At 54.4% G+C, this 18,169-nt stretch overlaps 1 protein-coding gene across 1 annotated transcript in view; it reads right to left on the bottom strand.

The window, feature by feature from the left end:
• SLIT3 (slit guidance ligand 3) overlaps positions 1–18,169 on the bottom strand; it is a 593,355-nt gene that overhangs the window by 19,820 nt on the left and 555,366 nt on the right. Inside the window, exons 26-30 of the mRNA XM_044229780.1 lie at positions 17,700–17,824; positions 11,487–11,584; positions 7,602–7,741; positions 4,339–4,432; positions 862–999 (exon numbers count right to left, since the gene is read on the bottom strand). Of these exons, the coding sequence (XP_044085715.1) occupies positions 862–999; positions 4,339–4,432; positions 7,602–7,741; positions 11,487–11,584; positions 17,700–17,824 (595 nt within the window). The remainder of the gene's footprint in view (positions 1–861; positions 1,000–4,338; positions 4,433–7,601; positions 7,742–11,486; positions 11,585–17,699; positions 17,825–18,169) is intronic.

Here is an 18,169-nt window from a genome sequence, read left to right as displayed (position 1 = left end):
GACATTAAAAGAAAGTGCAGATTCCTAGCCCCTTTTCTGCCCCCCCCCCCGCCCCGCTCCCCCGCCCTGCAATTCTAAATCAGTAGCTCTGGGGTGGGGCTCAGGAATGTCTATTTTCACAAGCCTCATGTAGATGGTCTCAATCAGGCTTTGGAAAAACCAGACTTCTTCATGATTCCTTCTCAGAGTCTGTGACCAAGGGTCATTTGCATGGTTGTCTTTATGCCGTGTGGCAAGTACTAATGTATGCGGAACTTTCCCCAAACTGACCCCCACCCCTCACCTTAAGTCTGGTCCCTGGTGCCCCTACAGTGCCCCCTGCACCTTTCCCTTCCAGTCAGTGTGGGAGCTAGGGCGGGTACCCAGCGTCTCCATCCACACACCCCAAGGACCTCTCCTGACAACCCGCCAGTGCCTCCCATTCCCTCTTTCTACTTCGCTAATTCCAGTGATTAACCCCAAGCTTTCCCATTTACCTCCATTTTTCTGCCATCAGGGTACAATAATGCTTTCGTTCTCTAGCCTAAAAAGAAGACCCCCGCCTGTGTGGCCATCTGACTACCCCACCATGTAAGCTGAGCTCCAGGATGGTAGCATCTTCTGTTGGAAGGAATCATGCCCAAGCTTGACATCACATGAGCCGCATCTTAAGTCCAACTCCCACACAGTTGCCCTGGATGGCTCTCCTGTCTATTACATGGGCTTAACAGCATCTGCTCTCAGACATGGAAGGGCTGACCTTCCAAGGACACCCAGGAGGCCCAGGGCTAGCGCTGCCTAGGAGTGGGTCTTCATTCTGCCTGCCTTAGCCTGCCCGTCCCCCAGCCTGACGGCTCCTTCCCGAGGGGCCCCCTGCCATACCTGAAGCCCTGGGGGCAGATGCACGTGTAGCCGTTGACCGCATCCACGCACTGGGCCCCGTGGCGGCACCTGTGGGCCACGCAGTCATCGTTGTCCACCTCGCAGAGCTTCCCACTGTAGCCGGGGAGACATTCGCACCTGGAATGCAGCAGAGCAAGGCTGTTCTGTGGGCCAGGGTGGCTTCCAGGGGGCCTCCTGTCTTCTCTGGGTACCCACATTCCTAAGTCCCTCTCATTTCTCAAGGGCTCCCTAAAGCCCGGCCCACGGTCGGCTGCACCAGCCGTCTGTGGGCTCTGGGTTCCCACAAGCTGATGTCTGCTTATGTCACGCGGGAGCTCCTGTTTTTAGGAGCTGGCGGCGGCACTCAGGGAGAAGGGTGGGCGCTGCAGCCCCAGCACCTGCTGGCTCAGCGGCACCCAGCTGCACACAGGGCCCCCCAGAGTGTGCACCTGGAGGACGCAGCCCTGGGCTCCTCTGTCTGGGTGACACTGGCCAGAGTCCCAGCACGAAACAGACCCGAAGGGACTGCCTTGCTCACAGGGGCAGAGGCACACACACAGGCACACGCAAACACCAACACTTCCTGGTGCTTCTGCCTCCTGCAGGCCTGGAGCCCACATACTGCTGTGGGCCCACCTGCTGAATTCCACTGGGCTGAGTATAAAGAGTAACCACAGCCCACCCAGGTCAGAGGAGGAAGGTGGGCCGGGTGGCCAAGGTGGCCAGGGAAGCAAGACCTCTGAATACACCTGGGACAGCGGAGCCCGACCCGAGAAGCCACAGGACAAAGGGATGGTCCTCCCTCCTCCTCTCCCTGCTCCTCCTCCTGTAGGAGTGGATGCAGTGGAATCACAGATGCATCCTGGCATTGCTGGGCTCGCTTGGCAGAGCACGGCATGTGCCGTGGATTCGTGGCTAGCTAAGACTCCGTGTCTGGGGTGTCGCTGGAGGAGGACAAGTTCAGCCTGAGGATCTCCTGAGCCTGCATTCAGAAACTGGAATCAACTGCGATCTGACCTGTTCACCTTTACTGATCTGCAGGGTAAATTTCAAATATGTGGCCTCCTGCTACCCCAGAAAATGCAAACTTTGATGTCATAGCCCTCACTCTGCCTAGGTTTTTAAAGAGACCAACTGGGCAAGCTTCTTGGTGGGGGTGGGGCACGGGCTCAGTATACCTGCTACCGTGAAGCCAGGCCCCTGGAGGCGTTTGTCTAGAAGTACCTGCAGCACAACTCAAGCTGCACGGGCCCCTCTGAGGCAGCAGCGGCCGCTCAGTCCTTGCAGGGTAAGGTCCAGCCTGGGAGGCATGGAGTCAAGGTGGCCGAGGACGTCTCCATGAGGACTCGGAGGCCGTGCACCCTCGCAGACAGCAGGTCTGGGGGCGAGTGTGTGCCTGTCCTTCTTCCTGGCAACGCTACAGCCCTCTTCACACCCCTGCTGCTCCAACAAAGCCCCCCGGTTCCTGTTACAGTGCAGCTTCTGATCGGGGCGGCTGAGTGGGGCCTGGAATCAGCACTCCGCACAAGTGTCCCTGGGATGCTGCTGCTGCAGGTTCCTGCACCTGGCTTCCCACAGCAAGGATCTGCCCACCACTTCCTCATCTGCTCAGAGGAGCATCTGGGGGCATAACGTGCATTCCCTAATGTGCTCCCGTGTTTCCCCCTTGCCTTTCTTCCCAAGTGTAATAGGGCTTAGATGATTTTGTGATGTAGAGAACTTTTTGATTCTGGACAAGGGGGCATAACCAAGTGATCTCCTTGGTCCCAGGAACATCAGGAGTCTCCCGATGTAGCTAATAAGCCAGTCAGGCCTGGACTGATTCGCAGCCCCAGTGTTTCTGTGTGTGACTGCATGGACGGCTTGCTTCAGCTCGCGGCACCTGGCCCCAGCCTAGCAAGCGGAGAGTTGTTTTTACAGCCGGAGACTGCGGAGTGTGGTGGGAGACAGGCCAGCGTGCCTGCCGTAGGTGAAGTCCTCTGCGCACGGTAATCACCGTGACGTGCTTCTGTCATTCTGACTGCCTCGGTTCATGCGCAGTGTGCTTCACTATCTTCCAGGTTTGGTACGTTACGATTTCAGTGTTTGTATCACAGATAGGTATATGGTTTTATATGTTCTGTTGCGTCCTCATTAGAGCACCACACGAGGAAATCTTCAAGGATAAACATCTTCAAAGTTGGGCCAACCCTGCATTGGCTGCCTGCCTCTTATTACTGTCCCCGCAGCCTGCCTTGGGATATGGGTGAGGAGAGGAGAGGAGGGGACAGCAGAGAGGAGGGGGAGGGAGGGGCACTAAGATTAGGACATGTTGCACTGGGAGAAGGGGTGTTTGATTTAAATGCATTTTAATACAATCCACATTACTGAGCTGGCTATAGCCCTCTTCAAGATGCTGGGAGACACTGTGCCTAACTACATCATCTCAAGATACTAAGAATTAGACTGGTTTCCTTCTATGTTCTATATTCTTCCTATTCCGTATTCTATATTCCCGCTAGAACTCAAGGGGCCTTGGCTCCCCCAGATTCACTGGCACTAGAGGCTCCCACCACCTCTTCAGTATTGGACAGAGTCTGCTGGGGATGAGGGGAGCCAACTGTGTGCACAAGGCAGCTTTGGGAGAGGGTTTAGGGGAGACTGTTCTTGGCCCTAGGGTTCTGGGATGTTCCTACTGATGTCAGTCGATCCCAGGACTCAAGGATCTCACGGTTTTCTCCAGAAGAGGCAATGGTACATGTTTTCATGAAAGAGGGGTTGTGAAGGAAGTAGGGACAGAGCCTGGGAGAGATTTCCCGGGGTGTCATCTGATTCTCAGGCTCTGGAACTGTTACCTTCTGAGGCAGACACTCCTTCCACCCTTAGGAATTGCTCCTGAGCTCTCCGATCTCCCCTGGGCTCTGCTGCTCATCATAGAGACAGCGCCAACAACGGCCGTACTGTTGAACCGAGTCAGTGTCCCCTCTCCCCTCCCCGTGCTCCCTCCCCCGTCAGCGTACACAGGTACATAAGCTGGCAACCTCTCCAGAGCCACAGAGGGCAGAATGCTGGGAAGGAGGCATGCAAGGAAGATGAGCAAATGCCCTTCAGCTTCCTCAGTGGGCTTGTTCTATCATACTAGCTCTGGAGAGGAAAGAATACTGGAGTTGGGGTGTGGTGTGGGAAGACAAGGAAGGAGGGGAAGGAGAGGGTAAGGGAAAGAGGGGATATCTTAATCTCCATCTGTCTGTCTGTCTATCTACACCGAGAGAGACGGACTCACGGAGAGAACCACAAAGAGACAGACAGAGGCACATGCATAGGGAAACAAAGAGAGACGGAAAGAATTAGACCATGACAGAGACATAGAGAAGCACACAATAATGAATGAGAAACAGGCAGAGAGAGAGATCGGGAGTGGGAGAGAATGGAGAGGGCCCCATTAGAGGCAGAGCCCCTAGGACCCTGTGTTGCTGGGGACACAAAGCCAAGCCTTACCTGAATCCTTTGTCCAGGGAGATGCACTTGGCCTCATGCTGACAGAGGTTCATCTCGGGCACGCAGTGGTCAATCACTTCATCGCACAGCTCACCTGTGGGGTGGGTAGAAAGGTCAGGTGCCTGGGAGACCCTGGCTAGAAGGCCAGATCCATCCAGCCCCCAATCAGGAGGTCGTGGATCTCAGGTGCCCTGCATTCACTCTCTTGGCGCATTCTTTCTCTTGTACCCCTGCCTTGGTCTCCGTAGCAGTGACACTGGGAGGACGTGAGGATTCCCCTGGGCACTGTCACAGCACCATCCTTCAGCTGTTTCACTTGATCATTCAGGGGCTGCTGCAGCTGAAACCATAGGATGCCAGCCCCTGACCTTGGTCTATGCTTAATTGTATTTCTCCTTCCACATCCATTTATGGAGCACCTCTCGCGTGGTAGACACACTGACGGGCACTAGGGGCACAACCGTGACCTAGTCTTGTCCTCCCCATGGCCTGGGGTGGGAGGTGTAGATCTACAAATTAGTAGATGACTGTAACATCTATGTAAGATGTAAGTGTGACCACGGGGTAAAGTCCGTGAAAACTCAGAGGCTTCTTGAAGGAGTGGACGTGGGTTAGCAGCAAAGTCCACCTGCTGTAGATAAGTAGGCCCCCCTGGATTTTCTCAGAGAAGAAACTATGAAAGGAATTTTGAAGTTGAGGTCTCTGGATACACTCCCTTTGAAAGCCATCATGCTGAGAAATGCCTAATGGGTCAGAAATACCCAGGGATGGCACTTGCACACAAGCTCCCCAAAGCTCACACCACCTGAGATGTTCTCTGGGAATGTGGAGCAGAATGAGATGGGACAGCAGGGTGACGGCAGGGGCAGATGCACCCCTGAGCTCTGGGCACCCCTAAATCCAGCTGGTCAAGCCAGGTGGAGAGTGACCTAAGAGAGGAAAATGTGACCCATGGGATTTCTTTCAGGGGTGGGGGCGGGAGCACGGGCAGTGAGGGCTGCTGGGACAGGGCAGAGGAAGGTCTGAGGGTGGCTGGGGTGGAAATGGATGACACACACAGCCCCGGTGTCTGTTCTGTGCTGTGATGCGGAGAAGCTGATCCCTACCTTATCCTCATTTTGCCAGCCTCTCAAGATCACAGAGGCTGCTGTGTTTTTTATAGGCATTTCCTTTTCCTCACTTCCTGGGGAGACCCAGAGAGACAGTCGTCTGTGTGACACTGGCATTTTCTAGGACAGAGAGGACCATGGCATCCCATTCTCAGGCAGAGATGCATTTGAGTTAACTGCAGACACAGGCCATGGTATCCCACTAGCAGGAAGCCACCTCAATAAATGTTTCCTCAGTCCCCCCACCACTGCTCATTTGCCCACCATAAATTCAGTCCAACTGCCCTTCCTTTGCCCCAAAGTTTATTTTGAGTTGCTTTGCCTTCTCTCTCTCTCTTTAAAAAATTTTATTTATTTATTTGACAGAGAGAGATCACAAATAGGCAGAGAGTTAGGCAGAGAGCCCGATGCGGGACTCAATCCCAGGACCCTGAGATCATGATCTGAGCCGAAGGCAGAGGCGTAACCCACTGAGCCACCCAGGTGCCCCCGCCTTCTCTTTTTAACTGCTGGGATTTTTACTGTCTCTCTTCTGGTACCAAGTGGATTCTTCTGGATCAACAATTTAACCCTATATGATGCCTCCTCTCCTCTAGGTAGACCAGATGCCCCTTGAGAGCATACTTTTAGACTTCTTGGTATCCCTTATAGCTAATTCAGTGGTCTGTATACAGTAGATTCATAATAAGTGTTGCCTATTGCTAACTTAACTCTTGGCTACAACTCTGCTCTGGGAAGGTAGAAGATATAGAGGAGGACACCGTCAGCAGACTTCCCTGCACTTTTCTCCAGCAGAGAGCCTCTACTGGGACCCAGGAGGCTGAGGAATAGCAGTGTTTTCTCAGTCACCATTGGCATGCTCTACTACAGTCCCAAGAGTGCGCTTGGGGGATACCGGGCTAACGGGCTGAGGGTCTGCATATGGCACAGGGACCCGAAGGGCACTGGGGGCTACTTGGCTTCCTTCTCCCTGGCCTCAGAATGCCTCTAATCACTGTCCATGTATTCTCATCTCCTACCTCGTTCCTGGTGTCAAGCCAGGTGCCAAAAGGACAGGCTGCTGCCGTCCCTGGGATGCCCAGTCCTTGTTTTCATCCTTGCCTTGGGCTGCTATTTCCTAAAATACATTTCTTGCAACACACAATGTCTGTGTTGGGAAGGAGATCTGGGGTAGGGTAGGAGGGAAGCTCTGACTTCAGATACATCTGGGACTTGCAGGGTTAAACAAAGTTAAACAGCATTCTTTCAAGCAAGAATTGTCGGAACCTCTAGCGTGCTGCTTCTGTATCATACGGAAGAGAACTATTACTACACACAGTGCCGCTCCAACTCTCGTTCCTGGAGGCTTTTCCTCAAAGAACTCACGGAATTTATGGAGTTGCATTCTTGAATATGCCACTTTGGGCTGCTCCTACAAAGGAGGCTGTGCTCCCGCCACGGGGCGGCATTTTGTTCCATCATCTAGTCTATGTAACTGTTCTCATCAGGGGCTGTCAATACAGGACAGAGAGGTGCTGTGTCTTAGGGGTGGATGGGTAGCATGAGGATACTGACGAATGACCTGTGGGAGCCTTCCTGGGTTCTCTGTCTGGGTTAGGTTCTTCCTCTGTGACCCCACGACTCCCCGGGGGCTTACAGGTGTTGTATTCTCTTTCTACATGTCTCTCTCTACTTGACAATGAGCTTCTTACGAGAGGCCACTTTGTCTTGGCCATTTTTGTATCCCGGCTCCTAGCAGAGTGTCTAGGAGCTGTGAATTTCCAGAGAAAGCAGACTAGACCTGAACAAAGCAGAAATGGAAAGCAAATGCCTTTCACTGGCCTCACCCAGCACTGGCTCTCCGGGGTTCCCAAAGGAGGGGATGGCCATCAGCCACTGGAGCAGACAGCTGCAAGTGCCCTGGGAACCGGATTCAAATGGGGCTAGGGATGTGTCGGGATGGGGTGAGTGAGGGGGGGGTGGGGGAGGGATGGGAGGGGCCAACAAGCCAAGAGGGCTTCTGGGAAGCCCCTCCTGGCACAGCACGGGGTTTGGGGGATTCACATCTCTGTCCATGGGGGCAGAGGGTGGGGGCCCTGAAAGAAGCTAAGAAAAGAGAATTCTTTAGCACATGACCCCTGGCCCACCGCCATGCACAGGTGCGGGGGGCCTCACCCGTGTAGTTAGGAGGGCAGACACACACGTAGTTGTTGACCCCGTCCACGCAGGTGGCATTGTTCTCACAGTCGTTGTCCTCGCAGTCGTCTGGGTTGATCTCACAGCGCTGGCCCTCAAAGCCCAGAGGGCAGGAGCAGCTTTGGGGATGTGTGGGAAGAGGAGGAAGGGAGTGGGGGGGGTGACAGAGAGTGGGGTGGGGTTGGGGTGGCAGAAAAGAAGGTTGGGGGGAGATAATTAGTCAGGTTTCTCTCTGGATGGAGGTCCCAGGCGGCACTCTGTATACCTGAAGCCCTGGGGTCCTGAGCAGGGAGACCCGTAGGGGCCACAAAGATCATTTCATCTAGCCTGCTGTTTCTGGGCAATATTCCATCCCCTGGCCCTGGATGGCTGCCTGTCTCCATGCCCCCAGCCCCCAGGTGGAAGTGGTTTCCTGGAGAGAGCTTAAATTCTCCAGCTGTCTTCCTTTGGTTCTTCTCCGGAAGTGGTTTGTAGACAGAGAGAGAAACAGCAGAACACGCATCCCCCTCTGAGTGACTTTCTACTCAAGGACAGGCCTTCTACCTCCAGCAGGAATAGGACAGGGTGGCCAGATCAGGATCCGCGGCCAAGTATCGGGAATGAATTCTGGGTCTGCTGCTTCCTGGTTATAAGACCTTAGGCCAATTAATTAAATTCCATGTCTCAGTTTCCACATCTAGTGACTGGGGGAGTATAGCCTTCCCCCATGGTGGTTGTGGGGCATGAGGAGATGACACAAATAAAAGGCTTAGTGGGACCCTGGCACACAGAAAATGCTCAGAACATGTTAGCTAGCTTCACTTCTAGATACTTCTACATCTGACCTCCTTACCCTTTCTCAGGGATACCACTGTTCCCTGTGTGTACTCCTACTTCTGGGACCCCTCCAGCTTCTGGGGTGTAAGCGGACGGGGTGGGAGGCTGCTTTCCTGCCCACGCCGCGGCTCTCGGGTAAGCTTCGCTCAAAACACTGGATTGCATGAAGCATTCCCCTAACTTGTCTCTGAAGCACTACATCTCTTGGATAAAAACCTCAAACCTTGGCAGTCCTCTGCCTAGCTTTAGTCACATCCCAGGATTAGGGGTGCAAACTAAGCCGGGACCGAAAACCCTGAGCGAATGAGAAGGGGCACAGGTGGGAGACGAGTATCTGATTAAATGAGCTGCAGGGACTTCCTTCCTCTGTGGCCCAGCCCCCCATCAGGGATTTACACCCCATTCACGGACATATGTTCCAGCTTCAGACTCAGGATTCCAGGCCTTTCTCTGTTTTAGAGACTCTTCTGATTTGGGATTTAGGCACTAACCTAAACTAAAAGGAAGTGGATTTCTAGAATCCCACTTAACTTCCTTTCCTCTACAACCTGAAAGCTGTGTCACATCTTCTATAGAAGGCTCGGGGTGGGGGGTTCTTTGGTCTGAGCTCTTGAGGTAAAGCAAAATGATGGATTCTTGTTTTCTGTGAGGGACTCTGGTGTTCATGAAAAGTGATTTTCTCAGAGCCAGACAGAGGGTAGGTTTTCGAAGGTCTGAAACCACAGAATTGCCTATTTTCCTGAAATGAGTTACCCGGGCTGTCCCTAGAGCCTCGGGATTGCATGAAACTGGGATACGGATGGCTGGTCAGGGAACGGCTTGCTCATGCAGTGGACGGAGGGTCGGAAGGAGACTGAAGTCTCCTCTGCCCTCACTGGAAACCTCGGCAGGCGGTTGTCAAGGAGACTCCAAGAGCACCCAGTTAGCTTGGGGATGTAGGACAGGTCCTTCTCCTGTCTTGGTCTCCTGCCCGCCCAGCTCTGCTGGCCTTCGCTCTTTTTGTGAGCAGATAATGCACTAAGACTGGAGAAGCATCTGATGAGGAGGCAGATGTAACTTAGATGCAGTTATCCCGGGGGAGGGACCATATCCTGGTCCCATATGACTGCCGTCCTTGTAAGAACACGGCCAGGTAGAGACAGAGACCCAGGCTGAATGCTGCGTGATAATGATGACAGAGACCGCAGTGGGGCAGCTGCCAGCCAAGGAAGGCCCGAAATCGCCAGCCACCAGCAGAAGCTAGGACGGGGCGAAGAAGGATCCTTGCCTTTCCCCTACAGGATTCAGGGCAAGCGTGGCCCTGCTGACACCCTGAGTTTGGACTTCTGGCTTCTGGAAACGTGAGAGAATACATTTCCGTTGTTCCAAGATACCCCTGTGTGGTACTTCGTTACAGCAGCCTTAGCAGACGGACACAGGAAGGAAAAAGGGAGCACAGCTTCCCCGACGAGTGTCCCTCACTTTGCCAACCTATCAGGGGTTAACCTAGTGAGGGAACGGGCTGCTCTTGGGGGCCCCCCATAAACTGTGCTGCCTCCAGTATGTGGTCCACACTGCCTTAATCCTCCACTCCATTTCCCTAATCTCGGAGGTCTGGGCCCTTTTTCTTGAAAATGAAATTTGAAAAGTATTTCCAGTTTCTCTGTATCCCCTCAGCAACTGAGGTGGAAACACGATCCTTCTGCTCACCTGCAGCTCCAGAGAGGGAGGCACCCACAGAGAGGAGGGCGGGGCGTGTTTGGGGTGGGGGGAAGGTGTACTGCAATGCGAACCAGAGAGGAGAGACATGGTTGCCTGCAGGGGCACCCCTCTCTCTTGCAGACCTCCATCCCTTGGCTGGGTGGGCAGAGCCAGGCTCTTACCCTGGAGGTGTTTCCTGGCTGGGGCCGCATGGCCACCTCCGTGAAGTTCCTGTGTGGTTTCTCCCCCCCCACCCTGATACCCGCTCCCAGCGATAAGGTTGGAGTGGGTAGTTTGGCTGACTTCAGGCAGGAAAACAAACCTTGCCTTGAATTTCACTTTTTAAGAGCCAGAGTTTGATGGGGCTGGCTTGGCAGGTAGACGCAGGGGCAGGCTGGGTTCCTTGGGTAGGAGAACTGGGAGCCCAGAACCTATTGTAGACCACATGGCAGCCCCAAGCAAGTGCCTCTGATACTCGTTTGCAATCTGAGCTCTGACACATCCACACAGCTTGGCTTGGCACCCCTTCCTCTCCTGCCTCCCACCCACTCGCTAGGGGTGTTAAAGGAACCACTTCCTACTGGTCTGCTTTTGCCAGGGCCAGGGGCCAGGAAAACTGGGCATCTGAAAGCAATCGAGAAGGGTGGGAAGTAGGAAGGGGGCCTGGGGATTGGCAGAGGCATTGAAAGCCCGCTTTTAAAACAGGGATGGGAAAAACGTAAGTGGCTTCTATTCTCTTTTCTTCCTGAGCTCTTAAGGAGGAACAAGTTTGGGTGGGAAGACCCAGGAATGAGTGTCAGGATAGGTGACTGAGCAAATCCATCTCTGTGCTTCAGTTTCCTCATCTGTCCAATGGGTCTAGCCCCAGCCTCCAGTGGGTAGGGTCACTATGAGGATTTAAATGAGATACTACAGACTAGCTCATGCCCAGAACATAATGAACATGTAGTCAATGTCACCTGTTATTACTGTTTGTAGCACCCAGAAGAGTGCTGGAGTTCCCATGCTGGTGGGACCCTGAGCCGTTGTGCCATCCTTCTCCGACTTCTGCCAGCAGCTGTAGCCTCCCCTGGTGCCCTCCTGGCTCTGGAGACAGACTCCCTGAACTCCCTGCACCAGCACTTGCTAACCATGTCACCGGAGAAGATGGCTCCTGTGGGTGCCCCGACCTTCTCATCTGTATTATAGGGATCACAGGAGCTCCCTCATAGGGTGAGAAGGGCCTTGAGCTCATCCGCGCGATGGGCCTGGCACAGTGTGGGCACGTAGTAGGTCCTCTGGGAACAGCTATGCCTCTTCAGCCTGCCCCAGGAGTCAGCCCAGAAAGCCCTCTGAGGGAGGGACAAGAGGCCCACAGGGTGCAGTTACCTGAACCCGTCCTTGTGGCTGTCGCTCAGGTGGCAGGTGCCCCCGTGCCGACAGGGGTTCTGGATGCAGGTGTTGATGGGCACGGTGCAGTCTTTGCCCTGAGGAGAGGAGGGAACAGCGCCGGGTTAGGGAGGCTTTCAATGGCCTTTCAATGGCCCATCCCAGAGGATGGGGCTGGGCAGATGGCCCCAAGGAGGCCCCGGGACCAGTCTGCTGTGTGGCCCGGAGGAAGCCAAAGGGGACCCTGGGAGTGAGTGAGCGAACTCAGGAGTTTGGGCCTCAGCTTCACTAATTCCCAGAATTCACAGCTTGTTCTCTATCCCGAACTGCAGGGCACGAATACAGGAAAACCTGGGTTCACGGTCCAGCTTCATCTCGTTCTGGTGGGCTGACCGTGACCTTGTGTAAGCCTTCTAGACATCTGGCACACGGTAGGCGCTTGGTACATGCTAGCCGGTGACTGTATTCCTAGTCCTGCGGAGGCTTCTGTGGGGCCCCAACATGGGTAGGGCAGAGGAGTGCTGAGGTGCGGCCAGCAGACCTCGCCCCTGTAAAGAGACAACGCCCCCAGTCGCCCATCTTTGATGGGTCTGGAAGTGGGCCTGGGTGTTGGTACTGAAAGTTCTGATTCTTTCAGGATCAGAATCAGCCGGACTGAGGACGCTGGGACAGACAGCTGTGGGTGGGGCGGCATTCCTCTGGAGCGGGCTCCTCTGAAGGGGCACACTTGAGCTTAGAAGGAGCCAATTGTGCGGTAGGCAGGGAGGAGCACACTGGGCAGAAGGACAGTGAGGGCAAAGGCACTGAGGAGGGATCCCAATGCGGACACTGTGGCCGTTAAGCCTCCGCCGAGGGAGCCGCCCACTGCTTGGCCCGGGCTCCAGCTTCTCCCGTATGACTGATGCTCCAAAACTGCAGCTAAGTCTTGACAAGCAGTCCCCTGGAGGACCCATGGGGTCTGGGGAGGCATCCGTGGCATTCGTTTCTGGGCTGTGGGCTTGGTGTCGGCAGCATGCCAGGCAGGGTGATCATGGGAGCCCTCCCACTGCCACACCACCTGCTCACCATCTGCCTGAGAAAATCCTCTTCCTGTTGCGGCTGCTGCCAGGGCCTGGGGCGGAGTGGGGCCGGGCTCCCTGGCTTGGAGGTCACTGCCAACGGGGCCTGCGACCCTCTTCCCGGCTCACACCCTGAAGCCACAGGCAGTCTCCAGCAGCCTGGAGGCACAGCCGCGTGGGTCTGGCCCTCACGGCTCTCACTGCAAAGGGCCAGTCTGGGGGTTTCTCAAGGAGGAGAAGGAGAATGCAGTTTGGGGTGGGATCTGGGCTTACTCTAAACCAGAGCAACATGGGATCCCTTTCAGAGACTCACTGTGTGCGATGGAAACTGCAATACTCATTCTCAATTTATTGAGCATATTTTCCATTCCAGGCCTCACACTAAGGGTTTTATATTCACGATCACATATAATGTTCACAACAACCCTCTGAGATTGGTATGGTTGTTATTACGGCCATTTCCAGATCGGGAAGGCAGGCTTGGAAAGTGAGCTAATATGTCCAAGATGGCACGGCAGCAAGGGGAGCAGGCAGCAGCTGAAGCCAGCCAGCCAGTCCGTAGCCAGCGCCGGGGACCTCTCTGCTGGCCCTGCACGGCTCCAGACTCAGCACGCCTGGGTAGACGCTTCCGTCCGACTGCTGTGCGCCTTGAGGGGATTACCAGCTCTCTCTCAGCCTTGTTGGCACTATCTATAAAGTGGGGATAATAATGACCTAGCCTATGGTGACGAGAAATCATGCACGCATATAACGTGCACCTGGCATGTGACGATAGCCCTGGAAGGAAGAGCTCTTGAGATGGGGGTGACGTCAGGGGTCTGAGGCAGGGCTGGGTGGGGGTCGGGGGGAGATCCAAAGACTTTTTCAGGCCTTTGGTTGGGACTGAATTGTTCAGGAGTGTGAGTGTGTGTTAGACGGATGAGCTGTGAAGAGCAGGACAGGAGGACCTTGATCAGGTCAAGGCGGGGGCCTTCCTCGCTCCTACCGGGGCCAGCCTCTCAGCTCTGGGGAACTCTCAAGGATCAGGGACTCCAGGTGGGATCCTCCTTTGGGGGTGGGATGGGGAGACGTGGAGTTGGTGGGGTCTCCTGCAGTCCCTTACGCTGAGCTCAGAAATCCAGGAGGCAAAATCTAGCTCTTGACGATGTGCTAATTGGGCCTGGAGGTGAGGATTTCTGTCACTTACGTGTCCTTGAGAAATAATCACCATTGTCAATGCCTGGCTAATTAGCTCAGTTCAACTCTCTTCAGCCTCACTTTGCTCAAATCTACTAGATTATGGTGCTCCATGGTCTCCCACCGCTGTGTGTGTGTGTGTGTGTGTGTGTGTGTATGAGAGAGAGAAAGAGGACAGACACCATGGCTGGGACTTCTGGCTTCTTTTAAAGGAGTATGGGAGTCACTGTCCCCACTGGAAACCTCTTTCTGAGATGGGGCCAGGTGGGCCACTCCAGGACCTTGCCTAGTCAAAGTATGGCCCTTGGGCTACTAGCATTGGCATTCCCTGAGATCTTGTTAAAAATGCATAAACTTGGACCTGACCTCACCTCTTATGGGTCAGAGCCTACATTTAATAAGGTCTCCAAGAGGCTCCCGTACACATTACAGTGTGAGGGGCGCTGTGCTGGGACACTGAACATGAAACGAAATGGCTGAAAACAGAATGAGCCCAAACACACAGTCTTTCCCCCAGCGTTAGCATAGCTGTAAAACTGTTCTCTCTCTGAAGCAGCTGTTGAGTCTTGGCTCTGAGGCTGCCAAAGTGCATGCATGACCTGTTCCGTCCTCACAGGGGCTCCGGTGAGGAGACGCCGCGCGTGTGCAGGGCCGGGAGGGGAAGGGTGGGGGGCACGTGAGGCTCAGAGGGAACTGGTTCCTTGTGGGGTGTAGACTCTCCTGCAAGGGAGATGTGGCCTCTGGGTTTAGCTCATGTACTTCCTAGGTGTGGGAGCTGCGGATATTATTTAATCCTTTGAACCCCAGTTTCTACCACTACCAGAAGAAGACAACAAAATGTCTTTCAGAGGATAAAAGAGAGTATGAGATCAGGTGATGTGCTATGTTGCTTCACAGAGACCTGGCATTATAGATGAACAGTAGCTGTTACTGAACATTACACAGTGGGGGGTCATGCTTTTTGGGGTGATATTGCGGCTTCCCATGGTCACTCAGGCAGTCAGTGGAAAAACTGAGATTTGGGGAAATAATGAGATAAATGTCAGAATGCTGAGCGTGGTTTTGTGGGTGTCTGCTGATTGGTGCCAACTCTGCAACTCACTCGGGACTACTCAGTCACTCTGCTCTGGTGGGCTCTGACCCCAGAAGAAGGCAACGCAGTGGAATAAACACAGGGCAGGGGGTTGGATGGAGCCCATGGTTAAGGGACCTCTTTGGTTCTACCTGCTGCATTTTGAGGTTAAGGAACCTGAGGTGGGGGCCGGGGAGTAAGAGCTCTTCCAGGTCACACAGTCAGGTAGAGACAAGCTCTAGGGGTCCTGCTTGGTGTTCTTTCCACCAGCACACCCTACTCTGCCCTGGTCTGGAGACTCCAACAGCTCCCACATGGCCACGGATTCATGGTGCTTGCCAACAGGTCATGAATGCAGTGGTCAAGAGCATGGGTTCTGGAATCAGGTGGTTCTAAGCTCTGAATCCCAACAGTCCCCTCCACTATCAGTTTCCTAAACTGGAAAATGGACCCAGCCTCCTAGGGCTTCAAGGAGGGGTAGGCAAGATAATGTTTGCACCTTGTTCAGTGTGCTCTCAGTAAATGCTGCCTGCTCATGCTCCTGCTGTCCTAGTCATCACCATCATCACCGCCATGCACCGGCCCACCACCAGCCTCCTCCACGTACCCCAGACCTGGGCTCGGAGCCCAGCAGCTTCCTAAAGGCCCCAATCTCTGCTCAAATTCTTCCACAAGACACTCAGAACCTTGCGAGCAAAGTCCAAACAAGCGGCATTGTCCCGCCAGAGTCCTGGGCTTGCACTCGGCTCTGACACCGAAGGCCAGGCCAGTTTCACAAGCGTAGCAGGAAGTGGGGCAGGAAGCAGCCGGGGGCTGGAAACCCAGCTCCCGGACTTTCAGACACAGGCTGATTGGACAGAGAAGGAAGCGAGACTCAGACTGTGAAGTGGTTTCCCTTCTCTTTCAGAGAGGGATGACATTGCCTGCCTCAAAGGCGATTATAAAACTTAGGGGAGGGAATAAATGCAAACGTCCAGCTGAATGCCCAGCACACAGTCAATGCATAAAAGAGAACAACATACATCTGGAACTGGGGATGTCATAAATGTACATGTCCCCTTTCTAGGAGAGCAACTGATGGCCTCTGACCATTCAGGGTCATGGACCGAGAGTCCTGGGTGAAGGTGAAGTCAAAGGCCGCACAGGCCGGCTTTACTGCGTGCTTACTGAACGACTCTCCTAGGTGCGCTGCACACGTTACTGTGCCTGTGATTTGCACCGCACACCTGTGAGACGGGCCCTGGTTTGTCGATGGAAGGCGGAGAGGAGACCCCTGGCCACCACCGCACAGCACAGCTGGAGTCCACACTCGCCCTCTGTGTAATTCCACAGCCTGTTTTCTGCATTAAATCAATACAAGGGGGCGCCTGGGTGGCTCAGTGGGTTAAGCCGCTGCCTTCGGCTCAGGTCATGATCTCAGGGTCCTGGGATCAAGTCCCGCATAGGCTCTCTGCTCAGCAGGGAGCCTGCTTCCCTATATTTCTCTCTTTCTGCCTGCCTCTCCATCTACTTGTGATCTCTCTCTGTCAAATAAATAAATAAAATCTTAAAAAAAAAATCAATACAAGGGAGCTTGAGGACCTACGCCCGAGGATGTCATCTTAATTTCTCTACTTCCCCCTGCAATGTCTGTGCACGTGCACACGTAGGATGCCTGGGTCTGGCGTGGTTGGCTGGGGCAAGACTGGCTGGCAGGCTGCAAAGGGAATCCTCTGGCTCTCCTGTGCCAGGCCCATAGGTGGCACTCTGACACTGTCCGCTGGAGACACAGCTGGCGAGAAAGAGCCACCGGGGGAGCCCTGTTCCCCAGAGTGAGTCTGCCCCTCAAGCTGGTCACTACACACACAGATGCCCCTGGGGACAGCAGGCCCAGCGACGCCGGCTCCCTCCCACTCGGCCACACTCGCCGTGGGCGTTAGATAGTCTCTGGCGTGGTCCTGCAACTCCTGGCTTGCCCACTCCGTTTGGATGGGCACCCTGGGGAGGTGGGAAGCGGGGGAGGTCCTGGGGAAGAGGATTCAGCCACGGTTTTGCTGACCCCAGGAAGGCCCAGGGAGGGGCTCGGCCATCCAGGGGAAATGGTGGGGACTTTGGAATCCCATAGCGCTAGGTCCTATCCCGACCCTTCTGTTTATGAGCTTTGGGACATTGAGTCAAGCCCTTCCAACAGTCCAAGATGCAGTTTCCACATCTGTAGATGGAAAGTAATTAGTCTTCCCCATAGGGTGTGTTTAAAAAGTAAAGGTGAATAAAATGCCAAGCAGACCACCTGCCGTATCCATACTCTACAGATGTTAGTAGGGAGGCAGGATAACATGTTCTAGATGGTGCTGGATGAGAAGAAAGGAGGAAAAGTTGTTCTGGAGGTAGCCTGGATTTCTGGGGAGGACACCCAGGAGAACCGGCACCTCCATCTCCTTATGGGCTGACCTGAGCCTGTCAGTGTCGGTTTGGCAGCCCCCAGGCCTTTCAATCGACCATCCCTCTATCCTTCTTGAACTTGAGCTGGAGCGGTGCTTCCAGCTCTGGCCATCCGAGGGCAGAGCTGGGGAGGTGGAAGGGAGGATGTGGAAATCCCCTTGAAGGGAAGCCAGGATGGTGAGTTCCACGGATGCCTCTGCTTGGAAACATCTGAACTCTCTGAGACTTAACTTCCCCATGTTTAGCAAAGAGCATACAAATATTATGTTTCCTCCTTATCTCTGAGTGTCACTGTCAAGACTGTAAGGGTTCGCTGTGGTTTGCATGACTGGGCAGCAGTAGACGAGGAGTGGTACTGGCAAAGACCGCTCCAGAGTGACCAGCAAAATGGAGTTGTCCAGGCTGCCCTTGGAGAAGGGAGGGTCAGCAGGGCACAGGGTCCCCTCCTGGGGCCGTGGAGGGTGGGGGCAAGGCTTCCTGTCTTACCTTGTAGCCATAGGGGCAGGTGCAGCGGTACAGCTCCACGGGATCCTGGCTGCACGTCCCGTTGTTCTTGCATGGGCTGGAGAGGCAGGCATTGCACTTAGCTGCAATGTTGATGTCCACTGGCCCTGGACAGCAAAACCAGAATGTTGGTAGCAGGTCACGGTCACCCCTCCCTCCCCTCCTCTCCTCTCTGGCCCCATCCTCAGCCAGCTGCCGGCTCCTCTCCATCTCTACACACAGAGGGCAGTTGGCCCTCCCCAGCCAGCACCATCCAGTCTAGGTAGAGTCCCATTAATGAAGTCACTGTCCAGTGAGGGAAAAAAATCACAGTGGGGCATCATTCAGAAGCACTTCTGCAGTCAAATCAATTACTATAATTAGCCTGATCCGATTTTGGAGCTAATCTACAAACAATGCACCTTAATTAGAAGCCCCTTGTGTATCTTTTAATGTTCTGGGAGCTCTGAGTC

This window comes from Neovison vison, chromosome 1 (assembly GCF_020171115.1).
Source record: "Neovison vison isolate M4711 chromosome 1, ASM_NN_V1, whole genome shotgun sequence".
Lineage (NCBI taxonomy): Eukaryota > Metazoa > Chordata > Mammalia > Carnivora > Mustelidae > Neogale > Neogale vison.
Note: the sequence above shows the minus strand (reverse complement) of the source record. Positions and strands in the feature narration are given on the sequence as shown.